The following is a 16,447-nucleotide window of genomic DNA, read 5'->3' on the forward strand; positions in this document are numbered from 1 at the left end:
GGTCATATGGTAACTCTGTGTTTAACATTTTGAGGAACTGCCAGCCTCCTCTTCTCTTAAGTGGATCACGTATGTAGACTTGTGGTTGGCCTCCTTTGCCTTCTTCTTTGCACTCAGTTCAGCCTGATTCAGCCCTACATCCTGTTCTTCACCCTGCTACCTCTAGGTTACTTTCCTAAAATGGAAGAAACTTCTGTGGTTCTCTATTACTTAAGGAAGGAATTGAAACTACCTGAACATGGCAGTCCGAGTTCCTCCCAGTCTAGGTCCTGGCTACATTTATAATTCATCCTCCAGTAATTTCTCAGTTTTCATTTCACGACATTTTATTTCCTTGCCTTCATTTCAACAAAAACATAAATTAAGTTGTTGTAACAAAGATTTTCACGTATTTGATTTTTCTTTTGATTTCAGTGATCTAAAGATGCGCTGTCCTGTGTGGCAGCCACTAGCCTTATGTGGCTATTGAGGTGGGCTATAAGTGTAAAATATACACTGACTCCAAGACTTAATATGAAAAAAATGTAAAATATCTCATTAATAATTTTTATATTGATCATATTTTGAAAAGATAATGTTTTTACTGTATTGGTAAATAAATTATTGGAATTAACTTCATCTGGTTTTTGTTTTTAACTTTTTTAATGTTACTACTAGAAAATTTTAAATTACTTATATGGCTCACATATGTGATTCATATTTCTATCTGATAGTGCTAATCTAAACAATTATAAAGTAAAATGTCATTATATTCAAAGTATACACAATTTTAATATATTAATATTATCATTAAAATGTGTATTAAACTGAAATGCAAATTTTTGAATTATTTATCATAGTTTCAGTAAAAATTGTTTTCTTCTAAAACATTTACAGTTATCTGTTTAAGTTAAAAAGCAAGCTGTGGGCTTTCCTCGTGGCGCAGTGGTTGAGAATCTGCCTGCCAATGCAGGAGACACGGGTTCGAGCCCTGGTCCGGGAAGATCCCACATGCCACCGAGCAGCTAAGCCCGTGCGTCACAACTACTGAGCCTGTGCTGTAGAGCCTGCAAGCCACAGCTACTGAAGCCGGCACACCTAGAGCCTGTGCTCTGCAACAAGAGCAGCCACCGCAATGAGAAGCCCGAGCACAGCAGCAAAGACCCAACACAGCCAGAAATAAATAAATTAATTAATTAATTAAAAAAAAAACAAGCTGTAACTAATAATGGATTTCAAACTTTGAGATTTTTGAGGAAGTAATGTTTATGGGATGAAATGGGCAAAAGTCATATTGCACAGGGTTGGAGTGAATCAGACCTCTTCGTAAGGAAGTGACCTTCATGATAATGAAGGGAAGGAGAAATGACTGTGGTAGGATGTAAAATAGATGAGATGGACATTGAACTCTATAATTGGACTTCTTTTTTTTCCAGATGTACACCTTCAGATTCTTTTCCGTTATAGGTTATGGCAAGATATTGAATATAGTTTCCTGTGCTGTACAGTAAATCCTTGTTGTTTGTTTTCTATATAGTGGTATGTATCTGTTAATCCCATACTCCTACTTTATCTCTCCCCCTCTCCTTTCCCCTTTGGTAAATGTAAGTTTGTTTCCTAAACAATCTAAAAAAATAACACAAATCAACTTATTTACAAAACACAAACAGACTCACAGGCATAGAAAACAAACTTATGGTTAGAAGACTTTTTTTTTTAATTTAATAAGATATAATTAAATTCTCAAATAATTAGAAATTCAGCTTTATTTAAACTATTTTGATTCAAAGCCAGTGGTTCTTAAACTTCTTTGTGTCGTGGACCCCTTTGAAAGTCTAGCATGAACAAGTCCATTCCCTGGGCATAACCTGCTAGTTCCTATCTTTCTTTGTTTCTTTTTTTTTTTTAAACATCTTTATTGGAGTATAATTGCTTTACAATGGTGTGTTAGTTTCTGCTGTGTAACAAAGCGAATCAGCTATATGTACATATGTCCCCATATCCCCTCTCTCTTGTGTCTCCCTCCCCGCCCATGTTCCTTCGTATGTACCACTCCTGCCCCCACCCCCCTCTTCTCCTTCCTGCTGGTCACCTAATGTGAAAATCTCTTGCCTTTTTAGAGTGTCTTTTGGAGGACTTAAAAGAGAAAGTGTTTTGTTCTGTTTTTCATCAGTGGTGTTAATAGCTATTTGTGCCAGCTTCCAGCAGGGCCCCAAGGGAGCTGAATAAGGAGGGGTTCACCTCCCTACGAACTAGATTATAAGTGCTACGAAGGCAGGGATTTTTGTTGTAATTGCCTCGGGCTGTGTGTTCTGTGTGCCTAGAACAGAGCCTGGTACATAGTAGGTGTTACGTAAGTAGTCACTGAATGAATGAGTAGGGGAGAGAGCTGGGTCTGGAACCTCCAGCTTTCTAGACTTGATGAAGCTCTAAAGCTGGGCCCATAAGAATCAGGACGCCTTAACGCAGACAGTGGATGTTGGATACTGGAGAGGGAACAGGAGGTTAGAAGAGGGAGAGGTTTAAAACAGATTAAGGGGATGTATTAGTTTCCTATTGTTGCTGTCACAAACTACTCCAGGCTAAGTGATTTAAAACAATACAGATTTTTTTCTCTTGTGATTCTGAAGGTCAGCAGTCTGAAGTCAGTTTCACTGGGCTAATGTCAAGGTGTCATTAGGGCTGGTTCCTCCTGGAGGCTCTAGGGGAAGATTTGTTACTGAGCCTTTTCTAGCTTCCAGACGTCACCTGCATCCCTTGGCTTTTGACCATTTCTTGCATCTCCAAGGCCAACTGCATCATGCCTTCTTTCCTCTCTGATTTCTGCTTTGCATCCTTAAATCTTCTCTCTGATTCTGACCTTCCTGCCTCTGACCCTTGTGATTACATTGAACCCACCTGGATAATCCAGGATGCCTTCCCAATCTCAAGATCCTTCATCACATCTGCAGGGTCCCTTTGACCACGGAAGGTAGCATATTCACAGGACGTGGACATTTTTGGAGGCCATTACTTAGCCTACCAAAGGAGACTCTAAAAATAAACATGGTGCCCTTTGTGTTTTTGCCAAGTGTGTCTGGGCCTTGCCTGGCTTAAAGCCTCTTAATTGACAGGACTTCTTCCTCACAATGACTAGGAGGCCAAGGCTAAGAACAGTGTTTATGTATGTTCCACCACTTCTCGACAGCATATTGTCAGTTTGCTTTGGTCTGTTGCTTTCCCACTCACCAAGGAGGTACCAACACATAGACCCTATAAAGGACTGAGCTAATCCTCCTCTAATTTTGTCATTGATAAGTGCCTATTACAGTTCTTAAGAAGTTGATGAGGAAGTGCATACCTGTGACTTTGAACAATTCAGTATATGGCGGGATGGTATTACACCTGCCCACCCAGACTTAACTGATGGAAATATAGGAGCTAGACTTGCTGTCCTTGAACAGAGTGGACTGCAAAAGCAAGAAAGCCAACTCTCCTTAAGAACCTGCTGTATAAAAAAATAAATAAATAAAATTAAATTTAAAAAAGAAAAGGAATCCAACTGGCTTTATTTAAAAGACATGTGGATTGTATAAATTCACACAGGAGGGAAAGGCATTCTTTTGTACCTTAAGTAATAATTAATGTTGATGAGCATGTACCAGGTGCCAGACCATGTTCTAACTACTTAACATTTTTAAATTCATTTAGTCATGAGAACCACATGAAGTCATACCATTATTGTTCCCACTTTATAAATGAGGAAATAGGGCGTGGAAACGTTAAGTAGCCTAAGGGTACATGGCTAGCAGGAGAGGGGGTCGGGATTTGAACCCAGGCCATCTGGCTCCAGAACCTGCACTCTTAGCCAATATCCTGTATACATCTTCCAGCAGTGTGATGTAATGGTGCAGGATAGCCTTGCTGTAGTAGGTACAGTGCAAAATGGACTTTAGCTGGAAGTGTATTTACTTACAGATATTATTATCTAATAGAGTTTACTCGTGAGATAAGAGGTCACATATAGCTAATGTTGGAGGAAAGCATAAAGGTTGAGAGAAGGAAAGTGGAAAGCCTGGTCTTTGATATTGACGAGGTGATTTGGAGGTTTAATAATTGCATGTTCTCCCTTTTCATGCCTTCATGCCCCCTTACCATTGGCCTGTAGGATCTGTTCCCCTCTTCCCAGCATGTTTCCGGCTTTCCCGTGTTGCCAGTGGTCTTTCTTGAGCTGATTACTGCATGTGGCAGGACTGATGGCTGACCCAGTCTTCTCTGCTCGGTTCCTTTCGTTTTCATAAATGAAGAAACAAATTTATTGTTATCCCAAATCCACTTAAGACCAGGATAAGAACTTGTTTACCCCATAGATCCTATTCTTTGGCTACTTTGCCAACCTGTGCTAATAACCATCTAAAAAGAAAGTATTTTAAAAATCCTTGATGAAAGGTGAAGGAGAGGGTTGTGTGAAGAGGGGCAGACTGGAGCCAGCTGCTGATAAACTGGAGCAGGTTTGAAACATGTCAGCGAAGACATGGAATTTGCGCCCCCCACCCCCCACCCCGTGCAGACAAGCATCCTTTGTTTTAGGAGATTATGGTTTAGGAAACCAACCTCTAGAGTTTTTCAAAATTCTGTGTCCTGATTCATTTTTCTTCTTGATGAAGCTGATGGGGGCCGTAGGAAGCATTTCCTCCTTTTAGGAAGACAACTTTTGGGGGCATATTTAATAAAGAAAAACCAACATGCAAAGATTTGGGGCTGATTTTAAATGTTACTCTTCCTTGTGGATTGAATTCTGACTTGAAATACCAAGGGTGCCACCTAAAAAGGATCTGGAAATAGTGCCTGAAGGCAAACATGTTCTTCCCTGTGCTGATTTGATTCCAGAATGACCAATTCATAATAGGAAAGGGGGCTTCAGCACGACAAGATGTCATTGTTTTATTTGACTTTGTTCCAACGCTCTATAAATTCATTCTCAGTGCTGTTTCCAAGCAGCAACCAAGAATCCACGTTTTCTGGGTTGGTTTGTTTGTAATTGATAATTTATCCTCCAACTGCTTCCACCAAAGGCTCAAGTCTACTTGCACTAAGTGACATGTGTGCAGTGCATCTGTTTGAGTGGGAGATAGGAGACAAGGCAAGGACGAAGGGAGTCAGCATTGCCAGCCAGCTCTCCTGCTAGAGCTACTACGAGTGAGGGTTAAACACAGCAACACCCTTCCAGGCAGCAAAGAGGAAAGGGTCACAGAATTGGTTATGTAACTGTCATCTAATAAAAGGAAACAGTTCCTCAGAAAGCCATAAATCTTTTCTAGGTTTGGAGTTTTCAAAGAATTTTGGCTAGGCAGTGGATTAGCAAAACTGTTCTTGAGGTTACAGCCCTGTGTCTTGGATGCTGTGTCAGGAGCATAAACACCCACCTGCCATATACTTGCCAAGCAGTATCACCCCAGCTCACCCACCTTGTGAGGACCCTGATAATTTAACTCATGCCTGAAGTTAACTCATGCCTGGAAGATCCATGTTTTATATTATCACTGTTCCTCTCCTTGGAAGACAGTACTTTAACAGTGGGGCAAGGAGGAATAATAGGTACGTGATATTGATTCAGTCAGCACGTTTATAGAGTCCTCATTCTTTATTAGGTCCTGGAAATCCAGTGATGAACCAGGCATACTCGGTCTCAGTCTTCACAGTCATATATAAAATCGGGAGTGGGGGTGTGATTTTCTTTTAGATGGAAATGTATAGTTGTGCTCAAATTTTTAAAAAACATAATTAAAAACTGCAAAACTCTCTGTAATAACTCAGAGCATCCCAGGCCCATGCATACACAAGCTTTCTTCTCTTCTCAGGACGTTTTGATAAGAGTGCTGGCCCAGGCTTCCTGTCATTCATTCATTAGAGTGTTATCTTCATTTCTGGGAGAAATTGAAATGTGGATGAGTGCATGAGTAATGCTGAAACAAAAGAATCAGGTGTGCAGAAGGTTACCATGGGAACAAGACCCTTTTCCTCCAGCTTCTGTGAAGTAGATTCATATGATAAGTACTTGAAATTCTCATTTTTAAGCAAAAACTTGGTCTAATGATATTAAAATTTCAACAACTTTAAACATACTGTTTTTCTATATTTGTGTGCTCCTGTTTCTGTTCCCTGTAGCACATACATGATCCCTGAGAGGAAGGACTAAGCAAACGGGAGCCTTAACCGATGCAAGGGAGTCTCCAGGACACTTGGTTCTGTATTCTCTCCATGCCCCTCCCTTCCCCGGCCCCCAGCTCCACCTTTCTTCTTTGGGATTTGCTGGGTGCCCTGAACTGAAAGTGTCTGTGGGGAGCTGTATTTAAACCTAGCAGGCTCTGTGTCGTGTGGTATTAAGGGTAAGAAAACCCTTTGTTTATCTCTTCACCCCAGTCCTGTCCTTTCTGCCATATGTCCAGGTTGATTTTAAAGGTTTTTTTTTTTTTTTAATAGTGATCTTGGGGTCTTCTTATTTATTTATTTTTTATTTTATTTATTTTTGGCTGTGCTGGGTCTTCGTTTCTGTGCGAGGGCTTTCTCTAGTTGTGGCGAGCGGGGGCCACTCTTCATCGCGGTGCGCGGGCCTCTCACTGTCACGGCCTCTCTTGTTGCGGAGCACAGGCTCCAGACGCGCAGGCTCAGTAGTTGTAGCTCACGGGCCCAGTTGCTCCGTGGCATGTGGGATCCTCCCGGACCAGGGCTCGAACCCGTGTCCCCTGCATTAGCAGGCAGATTCTCAACCACTGTGCCACCAGGGAAGCCCGATTTTAAAGGTTTTGACAGGATGATGAGAATCTTTTAACAAAAACCATCCTAGAGATTTTAAGGGTCAAACAGTAGCTCTCAGGATGGGAATGAGGGCTACCAGAACATTTTTGTTGAGAACATTTCTTCTCACATTCCCATTTTTAATTCAACACTTATCCCTTTATTATCAACCCAGAGAGAAAATTTCAGAGAACACTAAAATGGAATGGGAGAAGATGTACAGTGTGCTGGGGAGGAAACCCTGTGAGACCTTTACCAGATCAGGATGTAGGGTCTTCTCATTGAGAAGCAACAGCCCTGTATTTCTGTTGAATTAACAGATTTCCTATCAGTGTGAGTCTGGTGAAGGATTCATAGATGAGCTTCATCTTGTTCATCACTGATTTTGATTGATTGATGATGGCTGCCCGGAGTACAGCTTCTGCGTGTGGGCAAAGCACCATCGTCAGTGATGCCTGCCGTGGCTTAGTGGAGTTACTCTTGCCATGCGTTTGCTCTTCCTGACCTAATGTATTAAAAGAAATTGATGCTTTAGTGTCAACGTGACCACTGAAACAAACAAAACAAAGCAAAGCAACCCCCCCCCCCAAAACAAACAAAAATCCAACAAACCCAAACAAATAAGCCCCAAATCTCACTTATCCACAGCAGAATAGAATTTCATTTTGGTAGAGAACAGAATGTTCTGTTGTTGCTCTGTTAGGAAAGTATTTCCAGCAGCACATAGTTTGCTGCCACTTATCTGGAATATTTCTTTGTTTAGTGAAGATATTTTATTATATAATAGCCATTTAGACATGTGAAACCTGCCTGGTATGTTACATGTCTCCAGCATAAGTGAATATGACCCTCTCTGGTGGGATACTGCAGCCACTTAGACTGACAGCTCATTCAAGTGAGGAAGGTATCGGGGAATGACCTGAGTTTGCTTTAGGCAGATGGATATTAATGAAGGAAAAGTACCTTGAAAGGATGCCATTCCGAGAAAGGCACAGGACAGCGCTGATTATAACCAGAGCCCTGCTTTCTGTGCTTCTCCAGCTAGAGCGCTCAGTGCTGAGCTTCTTAGTGGCCTGGAATCCTCCCTGAATCAGGTGAGGGAGGGGCCGGTCTGGTAGGGTTTTCAGTAAGTGCAGCTGGCATTGAAGAAGCGTGGGCTGAACTGGGTCTCATTTTAGTGACCCTACTGGACAGGATTGTAAAAGCTTGTGCTGGGAGTTCATTGTCTTCATTGGTGACCTTCACTGTGCCTCGAATAGCTCTGGGAATTCCGTTTGTGGTCAGTAAATATATACTGATTTGATTTACCAGTGAGTAGAGCAAGGTAGAGCCTGACTTCTTTGCAGGGGTTACATTCTTGGTAAAATAGCAACAGAACAAAATTCCTTGAACGGGTTCCATCTTCATAATTTTCTTTAATTTGTTTAGAACACAAATTCGATGTATTCACGCATCAAATATTTGGCTGTCTTTTGTATTCCAGGTGCTATGGCCAGGTCCCGAGCATAGAGTGTTGAACGAAACAGACATGACCTCTGTCCTCTAGCCCTTGCTAAGAGAGACAGAGGTAAACAAAATCATAATATAATTAATTATGATCATAGTAGGTACACCAAAGGAAAAGCACAGAGGTTTATTAGGACATAAAATAAGGGTGCCTAACCCAGCCCAGAAGGGTCAGGGAAGGCTTCCTGGAAGAGGCGAACTTTAATCTGAGACTTGAAGGATGAGTAGGACAAAGGGGAGGCAGCAGGGAACAGGGAGGGCTAAGATGATGACTCCCAGAGGGTTTCACCTGGCACCCATAAAACAGTATTTGTTCATGCTGTGTGGCTGGGGATCAGAATACATTGCTGGCCGCCACCCTCCTGGAGGCTGCACCTAGGGAGGCTGTCAGCTATTCTGCTGTCTTGCATATCTTGCCATAGGATAAATCTACTGTGAAAGTCTTTGCTGTGTTGATGTGTGTAAATTATTTGCTGAGATAGTTAAACAGTTGGTCTTTTTGGAAAGTAATATATTTCTTCAGTTCCAGCTGTTAGCCTTTTTTCTGGATGTCTAGGTTGAGGGCTGGCCAGTAGTAACAGCAGTGGGCACCTGCGAGCAGAGGCTACAGTAGGTGTAGTAGTTCAAGGCTCTGGACTCAGAAAGCCTCTGGCTCTCGGTTCAAACTGAGGCCCAGTTGTTTCAAGTTTTGACTTAAGTACTCTTAGCCTTGGTTTTCTTATGGGTTTATTGGCCGTCTCATAAAGTCGGCTTGAGGATTAAATTAGATGAGGCAGTGCATGAGAAGCCCTGGGCTTGGCACAGTGACTGGCGGTCTCATTTATCAACTGTTTGCTCCTTGACATCCACCGAAGCATGTCATCCTGTGCTAGGCACATGGGAAGAAATTTTGTTGGCTGACTGATGAAACCAGATTTGTTGTCTGCATTAAATAAGTTTTAATCTCTTTTGTAGTTGGGCGGATTTACTGTACCGTCTTCAAGAGCTCTCAGGAATGCTCATCCCTGACATGCCAATGACATGACCAGATGAATTTTAAGAAGACTGTTAGTAATGGTATGGGGACATTTAGCCTCAATTTGTAGGTCTTTTCGGCCTACTACGGAAGGGAGAAAGTGATGCTCACAAAAGTCTATGTGCTGAGTGTATCAGAAGCGGCTACATCACTGTTGACTTTGTTTTTTCCCTGAAAATGAAGTGCCACATTTAAGACCATCACTTGATAAAGCAACCACAAAAAGCCTAAGGAGTATCTGGTCCCTGCAGCTCTAGGAAATATTAGAGGAGAGGTTACAGGCCTTGAGCAAGCTCCTCAAACATGGCCGTGTAGTTCTCATCTTGAAGTCCCCACCTCCTGGGAGGCTGCCCTTGTGTTTCTTGGTGGTCTGACCTTTCTCTGCATAGCCAAGGAGCTCACCCGGGCAGGCTGCAGTCATTTGCAGTGCTCATGTGAAGTATGGATGTGATTAGGTGGAGGGAGAAGAAGCAAGCAGTTTAATTTTCCTTTGGACGTGTCAAATAGACAGCTGAAAAGATGCATCTGTGAGAATTCAGAGCCACTGGATGCTGGTGATGGTGAGTCAGCAGTCAGACAGGGCTAACCTGGGTTTCTGGTTAAGAGGCAGTGCTTCCAGGAAGCCTTTCCTGGCTCATCAGAGGTTTCTCAAAATCTAGACGTTAGCGATGATGACATTAGAATTTTGGTGGGAAAAAAAAAAAGAAAAGTTGTGTAACATGATTGGTTGTAAAACACGATCATTTTGGTAATGCTACAAAGAGGAAATAATGAAGGTATTGTGCCAGAAAAAAAAATTCACTGGGCTGAAGTAGATTTCCATTAAAAAGTTATCCTTTAAGTAAACCAGATTGCTTCACAGACTCATTCAAGTTTCATCTAGGGAACCAGAATGCTTTTCTCTTTGCTTCATTTGGCTCTCCGGCTTTCTTGGTTATTGAAATAATACCTCATTCTTTAATAATACTTTCTTGGCCTGTTTGTAGCTCAGCTCACTTAGTAAAATATGCAAATTTGCCAAAAATAACCAATATAATTTAACATAGAAAGCTTTGAATTATGTTTTAATTGTGCCAGTGTCTAAATAAAAGATGGGTGGCTTCGTTTATATTATGTTAAAATAAGTAGCATAGATATTTCATTAGTATTTTGTTTTTAATCTTGTACTTTGGCAAACCTTCTAGAGTGATAAATGAATTTTCCTTTTCATTGGGAAAAGCCAAGTTGCTGTTGTTTTTGGTCATGTAGTTGCATTCCTCAGACTGTAACAGTTAGCTGAAGACAAGAAATTGGAAGAGATCTTTGCCACTAAGATATTTATTTCCTAGATTTACATGATAATGACCTTATGAATGGTTTCTTATTTTTTCAATTTTTTTTGAACAGTTTCTTAAACGACACTTGGAGCTAAAAGAAATTACAAATATTTTGCATTTATATGAAAACCAGCTAAAAACGAACTTGTCCTGATTACATAATACCTAGAATTCCTGTGGCTCTGAATTCTCACACATGTATATTTTCAGGGAAAGTTAAGCTCTTTTCTTCTCGCTTCTCCCCCTTCCTCCTAAGTCCCTGTCTACCTGAATAGTTTCATGACCCACCTTGATGCCCAGCTAGAAACTGACTAGAAACCACAATGTCTTCCTTGACTTTTCCATCTAATGAGTTTCTCTATTCTATTAACTTTCCCACCAAATTATTACCCTAATGTGTTCTCCCTTTTTGATTTCCCACTGCCAAGGCTTTATTTTCACTTGCCCAGATTAGCATCTCACTGGCCTGCTTATGGTCTGTTTCTCCCCACTTCTGTCTCAATTTTCTCTGTCTGATTGGATGGCTTCAGCATCTCCATCCAGCAGGTTCTCCTTATCCATAGCATAGATTAAGTCCAAGTTCCTCAGTAGACAGTGAAACCTTTATAGTCTAGCTCTGACCCGCTTGCTTTGCAGCCCTCGTTCTCTGCCCCTGTTCCTCCTGTGGTCGACACCTCGCCTCGCTGAACCCCACAGTTTTCCCAACGAGATTCACGCCTGTGCCCACGTTGTGTCCCTGCCTGCAGTGCTCTGCCCCCCTTCTCCCCGTATTGCCATCCTCATCCCTGATGACTCCTCACACCTTTCCTCACCTCACTCCCTGCCCTTCCGCTTTTCACTGTATGTTTCTGTTAATAAGTCCTATATCGCAGTTAATTGGTTCCATGCCTCCCATGGGCCACTCAACTCTGAGTGTCAGGAGGTAAAGGATCGTTTCTTACTCCACCTTCACTTAAGGAAATAATCTTTCCTTGGCATGTAGCTCAGCTTATTCTGTATTGGTTCTTGGTTTTATACTATCATTTCTTGATATATACTATTAGTGGCAGAGTCAGAGAGCTTGAAAATCCACCTGTGGATATATATCCCAAAGATTTGAAAACAGTGACTCAAACAGATACTTGTATGGGAATGTTAACAGAAGCATTATTCACAATATCCAGAAGGTGGAGACAACCCAAGTGTTCCTCAACAGATGAACAGATAAACAAATTATGGTATGTACCTACAATGGAATATTATTCAGTCATAAAGAGGGAAAAGTTCTGGTATATCCCTTAACATGAATGAACCTAGGAAACATTATGCTAAGTGAAATAAGCCAGACAAAAAGTACAAATATTGTATGATTCCAGAAATATCTAGAATAGGCAGATTCATAGAGATAGAAAGTAGATCAGAGGTTGTCAGGGGCTGGGGAGAGGGGGAAATGGGGGATTGTTGCTTAATGGGTACAGCATTTCTGATTGGGGTGAGGAAAGTATTTTGGAAATAGTGATGATGGTTACACAATATTGTGAATGTAATTAAAGCCATTGAAAATGGTTAAAATGTATATTTTACCAGAATGAAAAATATATAGTTCATATAATTTTTAAAAAGTTACTGCCACCAGCACCCTTATGCATATATGTTCCAACATGTAGTTAGTTATATACAAGCATTTTTTTTCTTCCTATATCATTTATGTTTATCATTCTTACCTTCTTAATAAATCACACATTTCTTGAAGTCAAGGACCAGTCTAGATAGAAAATATTCTTTAAGAAACATGGTTTTTGTTTGTATAGGGTTTGAAGTTGGATGTTTTTGAAATTCTGAAACTTTTTGGAGAGGGTTTGACATTTTATTTGAATCTTAATAAACTCATAGTGACAAAGTGACATGAAGTCACTGACTGAGTTTTGAAACGTAGATGTGTTTTTCTGACCTGCTGTCTAGGAACTGTGTGTATGAACCCTGATCCCATTGGGAGGAAAGCCAAATAGTCCAGCAAAGTGTGTTTTTTTTTTTTTGGCGGTACGCGGGCCTCTCACTGTTGTGGCCTCTCCCGTTGCGGAGCACAGGCTCCGGACGCGCAGGCTCAGTAGCCATGGCTCACGGGCCCAGCCGCTCCGCGACATGTGGGATCTTCCCGGACCGGGGCACGAACCCGTGTCCCCTGCATCGGCAGGCGGACCCTCAACCACTGCGCCACCAGGGAAGCCCCTCTTGCTGTTTTAAACAAGGGGCTTGGATGGTGAGGCCATGTAGATGGGAACCATATTGATTATTTTCCCTAAGTCCCTTTTAAAGGCAATTAAAATGTAGGTGTTTACCCAGAATATAAATAGATTTATTCTTCTAGGGAGTTAAAATGCATTTCTTTGTCTTTTAAGCTCCTATGGAGACTTTTAAAAATAGAATAGATAATGATGACAAGCTAATACAATTTACATTAAAATGAGTTTAATGTACATTTATAAAAATAAGACCTCTTAATTCTTTTACTTGAGTGCCAGGATCTTCTTTGAAAAGAAGTGAGATATAAATGGGAGAAAATGTTAGCCTGTGTTTACTATTAATCATCTCATATAAATCTCTGGAGTCTCATTCACTGTGTGCCTTGAATTTTATATTATGGAGTCCACCCAGAAAACTGGTAAGGAGAAATGATATGCTAAATGGTAAAGGGCTTATGGAAAACTAACCTTCCCTTGTACTACTATTCCAGAAGTCAACATTAGACATTATTGTTGGTTTCACCTTCATCACACTTTTAAAGAAAATGCTCTAGTCCTGTGTGATAGTTATTTCTATCAAGATTTTCCTGCCGCTCTGAACTTGCTCAGTAAGTGTGCTCTAGGGAAGATCCCAGTTTTCAGTGTGCATTCTTCACATCATCGGGCGATCTTGATAAAATGCAGGTTCAGATTGGGGGAGGTAGGTGGCGAGATTCTGCATTTCTGGTGGGCTGTCATTTTTGATGAGCTGTTAGATGATACCAATGTTGCTGGTCACTGGTCCACATTTTCAGCAAGAATACTCTGTTTCAAATATCTGAGTTGATGTTCTGTTAAAATTGGATGCAATCTAAGGTTGCCAGAAAAAAATACAAGACATCCAAGATGTCCTATGCAATATTTGCACATGGTTGTATTAAAAAATTATTCATTGTTTATCTGAAATTTAATTTTAACGACTAGACACAATACGTGTGTGTGCAAGTACACACAACACACACACTGGCAACTCTAAATCGCAATCTTCAGTCATATATGAAGTCATTTATATGTCATATATTAGATTTAAATATGATTATTTTTATTTTGAAAGGACACAGAACTAGGTTTGTTTCACACCTATTTTTAGAAACTAACTTAGGTGTTTTGCTCATATGCTTTTCAATACAGTAAAATATGTAAGCATGAACCCTGTCCCCCTCCTAGTATCTGTGGAATTCTTGAAAAATAGTGAAATCTGTACATTCTAAAATATACCTGAAAGCACAGAAATGCCCTGGATTATTAATGTTTTAAGCCAACCATACGAAGTAATAAGGTCTTTATGTGATAGATTTAAATTTAGACTCTTTTATAGTTTTTTTCTTGTATTTTTTGGTACCGTGTACTGTTGATATTTTCAAATCCTGTACGTATAATAGTATTACATGAGGATGATCTGTTGTCTATTAAAGCACACAGAAGAAAGTGTAAATGATTTTCTTTGGTTTTTTTTCCAGATTCTTTACAGAGTTGGAAGCGAGACATCAGAATAATATTTTCATAGATGACATAAGTGACATTGTGGAAAAACACACAGCATCCACATTTGACCCATATGTGAAATACTGCACAAATGAAGTCTACCAACAGCGGACACTACAAAAATTGTTGTAAGCAATATTGAATGTTACAATTTTAATTATCTCATTTTAATTAGGTCACATAGATCGAAATTAATGGATCTCTTAAATTATATTTAGAAATGCCTCCTGATGATCTATTTTCCAGAGAGAAATTTTTTTTTTTGATGTTGGGGCTAGGAGTTTTTTATTAATTTATTTATCCATTTTTTCTGTGTTGGGTCTTCGTTTCTGTGCGAGGGCTTTCTCTAGTTGCGGCGAGCGGGGGCCACTCTTCATCGCCGTGCGCGGGCCTCTCACTGTCGCGGCCTCTCTTGTTGAGGAGCACAGGCTCCAGGCACGCAGGCTCAGTAGTTGTGGCTCACGGGCCCAGTTGCTCCGCGGCATGTGGGATCCTCCCAGACTAGGGCTCGAACCCATGTCCCCTGCACTAGCAGGCAGACTCCCAACCACTGCGCCACCAGGGAAGCCCCAGAGAGAAATGATTAAGAGGATTGCTTTTAGGGTGAGGGCATTTGATTTAAAAAAAATCCCGTTTGTAGAGAATTTTGTCTCTAAAGCAATTATGAAATTGTAGTTTGTTGCTGTTTTCCTTCTTTCTTTCTTTCTTTTTTTAATTGCTGCAAGACACGGGGTTGGGGGGTAGGAGGGTTGGTGATCAGTGATCATCATTCTAAATGGTGAGAAGATTGTTCTCTAAGCTGTTATTTGACCATTAAGTAGCCTGAGGCCAAGATAGAGTTTTTGAGTAGGTTGAACTAGTGCCTAGGAGCCAGAGCTTTCTCAAGTATCCTAATCTTCCTCCATTCAAATGACAACTCTGTATTCAGTTGTTTATAGGAATTGTTGATTTTCCCCCTCCGAGTAGTTAGGGGTTAAGGAGAGCAGGGGAAGGTCCGAAGGAAGGCAGTTTTTAAAAAAAGTTCTTAAAGGCTTTAACTATGAAACAAAAAAGAGTTAAACTTTAAATTTCCCCCCATACTTTTTCCCTTTGTCCGTTTAGGTTACTGAGCATTTTGTGATGTATATGCTATCTCTATCCTTAAAAGAGTCAGCAATGGTTCAGTAATGTCTATATTGCTTTCTTGCCGGGGTCGGGGGCTTGTTTATCACAAGGGGCTATCTATTTGACAGTGCAATTGTACATTGCTGTAAACTCAGTTTGAGGGCTGACTGGCTGTCAATCATTCTCCTCCCGTCCTGTGCATTGTGGCATTTATGATGGCAGCATGGAACCCAGGTCAGTTTCTATGCAATGTGTGAGACCCTGTGGTCATGATCACCTCATGGCTGCTTAGAGAAACAACCCCCAAGTTGGTGAGAAAGGCTGATTATGCCCCTTCCCCCTCCACATTCTCATTAAAATCTCCTCCAGGCAGGGTGGAAAACCCACAGCTGCCAACCTCAAAGGAGGCTATTAGTACAAAGCAGGGTTTGTAGGCACTACTGACATTTTGTCCTAGATTAGTCTTTGTTGTGGAAACTGCCCTATACATTGTAGCATGTTTAGCAGCCTCCCTGGCCCCTGCCCACAAGATGCTGATAGCACCACCACACCCCAGTGGTGATAAACAAAAATACCTCCAGACATTGCCTGACATCCCTTGCAGGGGTGGGGGATGGAGAATCACAACCCTTACTTTCCCTAAATTCCCCTCCATCCCCCATGGGAACTGCTGATATAAAGGTTACTCTGTAACTGTTGGAAAATCCAAGTTACATGTGTGAAAACAAAGTCTGGAATTAGAGCTAAATTTCACTTTGTTTTGCAGGATTTCAAAAAATGTGAATAGATACTGCTGTACTTTATGTAATTCTTGAGAAATAAAGGTTTTATTTAAATTTGCTCAATGATACCATCATTGGAGCTTTCACATGGAAATTAGTAGCTGTGTTTTCAGAAACTTTGTTGCAGTTGATGTAAATTTACATTTAAGGCTGTGACTTTCAACTTCAGTTGCCCTTTGGAACCTGAGAACCAACAAACAATGCCCAGGGTGCATCCTAGTC

At 40.9% G+C, this 16,447-nt stretch overlaps 1 protein-coding gene across 1 annotated transcript in view; it reads left to right on the plus strand.

Annotated features, from left to right (window-relative positions):
- Positions 1–16,447, plus strand: part of ARHGEF26 (Rho guanine nucleotide exchange factor 26) — a 148,176-nt gene that overhangs the window by 64,662 nt on the left and 67,067 nt on the right. Inside the window, exon 6 of the mRNA XM_024769139.1 lies at positions 14,315–14,467. Coding sequence (XP_024624907.1) covers positions 14,315–14,467 — 153 coding nt within the window. The remainder of the gene's footprint in view (positions 1–14,314; positions 14,468–16,447) is intronic.

The sequence above is a fragment of the Neophocaena asiaeorientalis genome, unplaced genomic scaffold (assembly GCF_003031525.2).
Source record: "Neophocaena asiaeorientalis asiaeorientalis breed wild unplaced genomic scaffold, Neophocaena_asiaeorientalis_V1.1 scaffold118, whole genome shotgun sequence".
In the NCBI taxonomy this organism is placed as follows: Eukaryota; Metazoa; Chordata; class Mammalia; order Artiodactyla; family Phocoenidae; genus Neophocaena; species Neophocaena asiaeorientalis.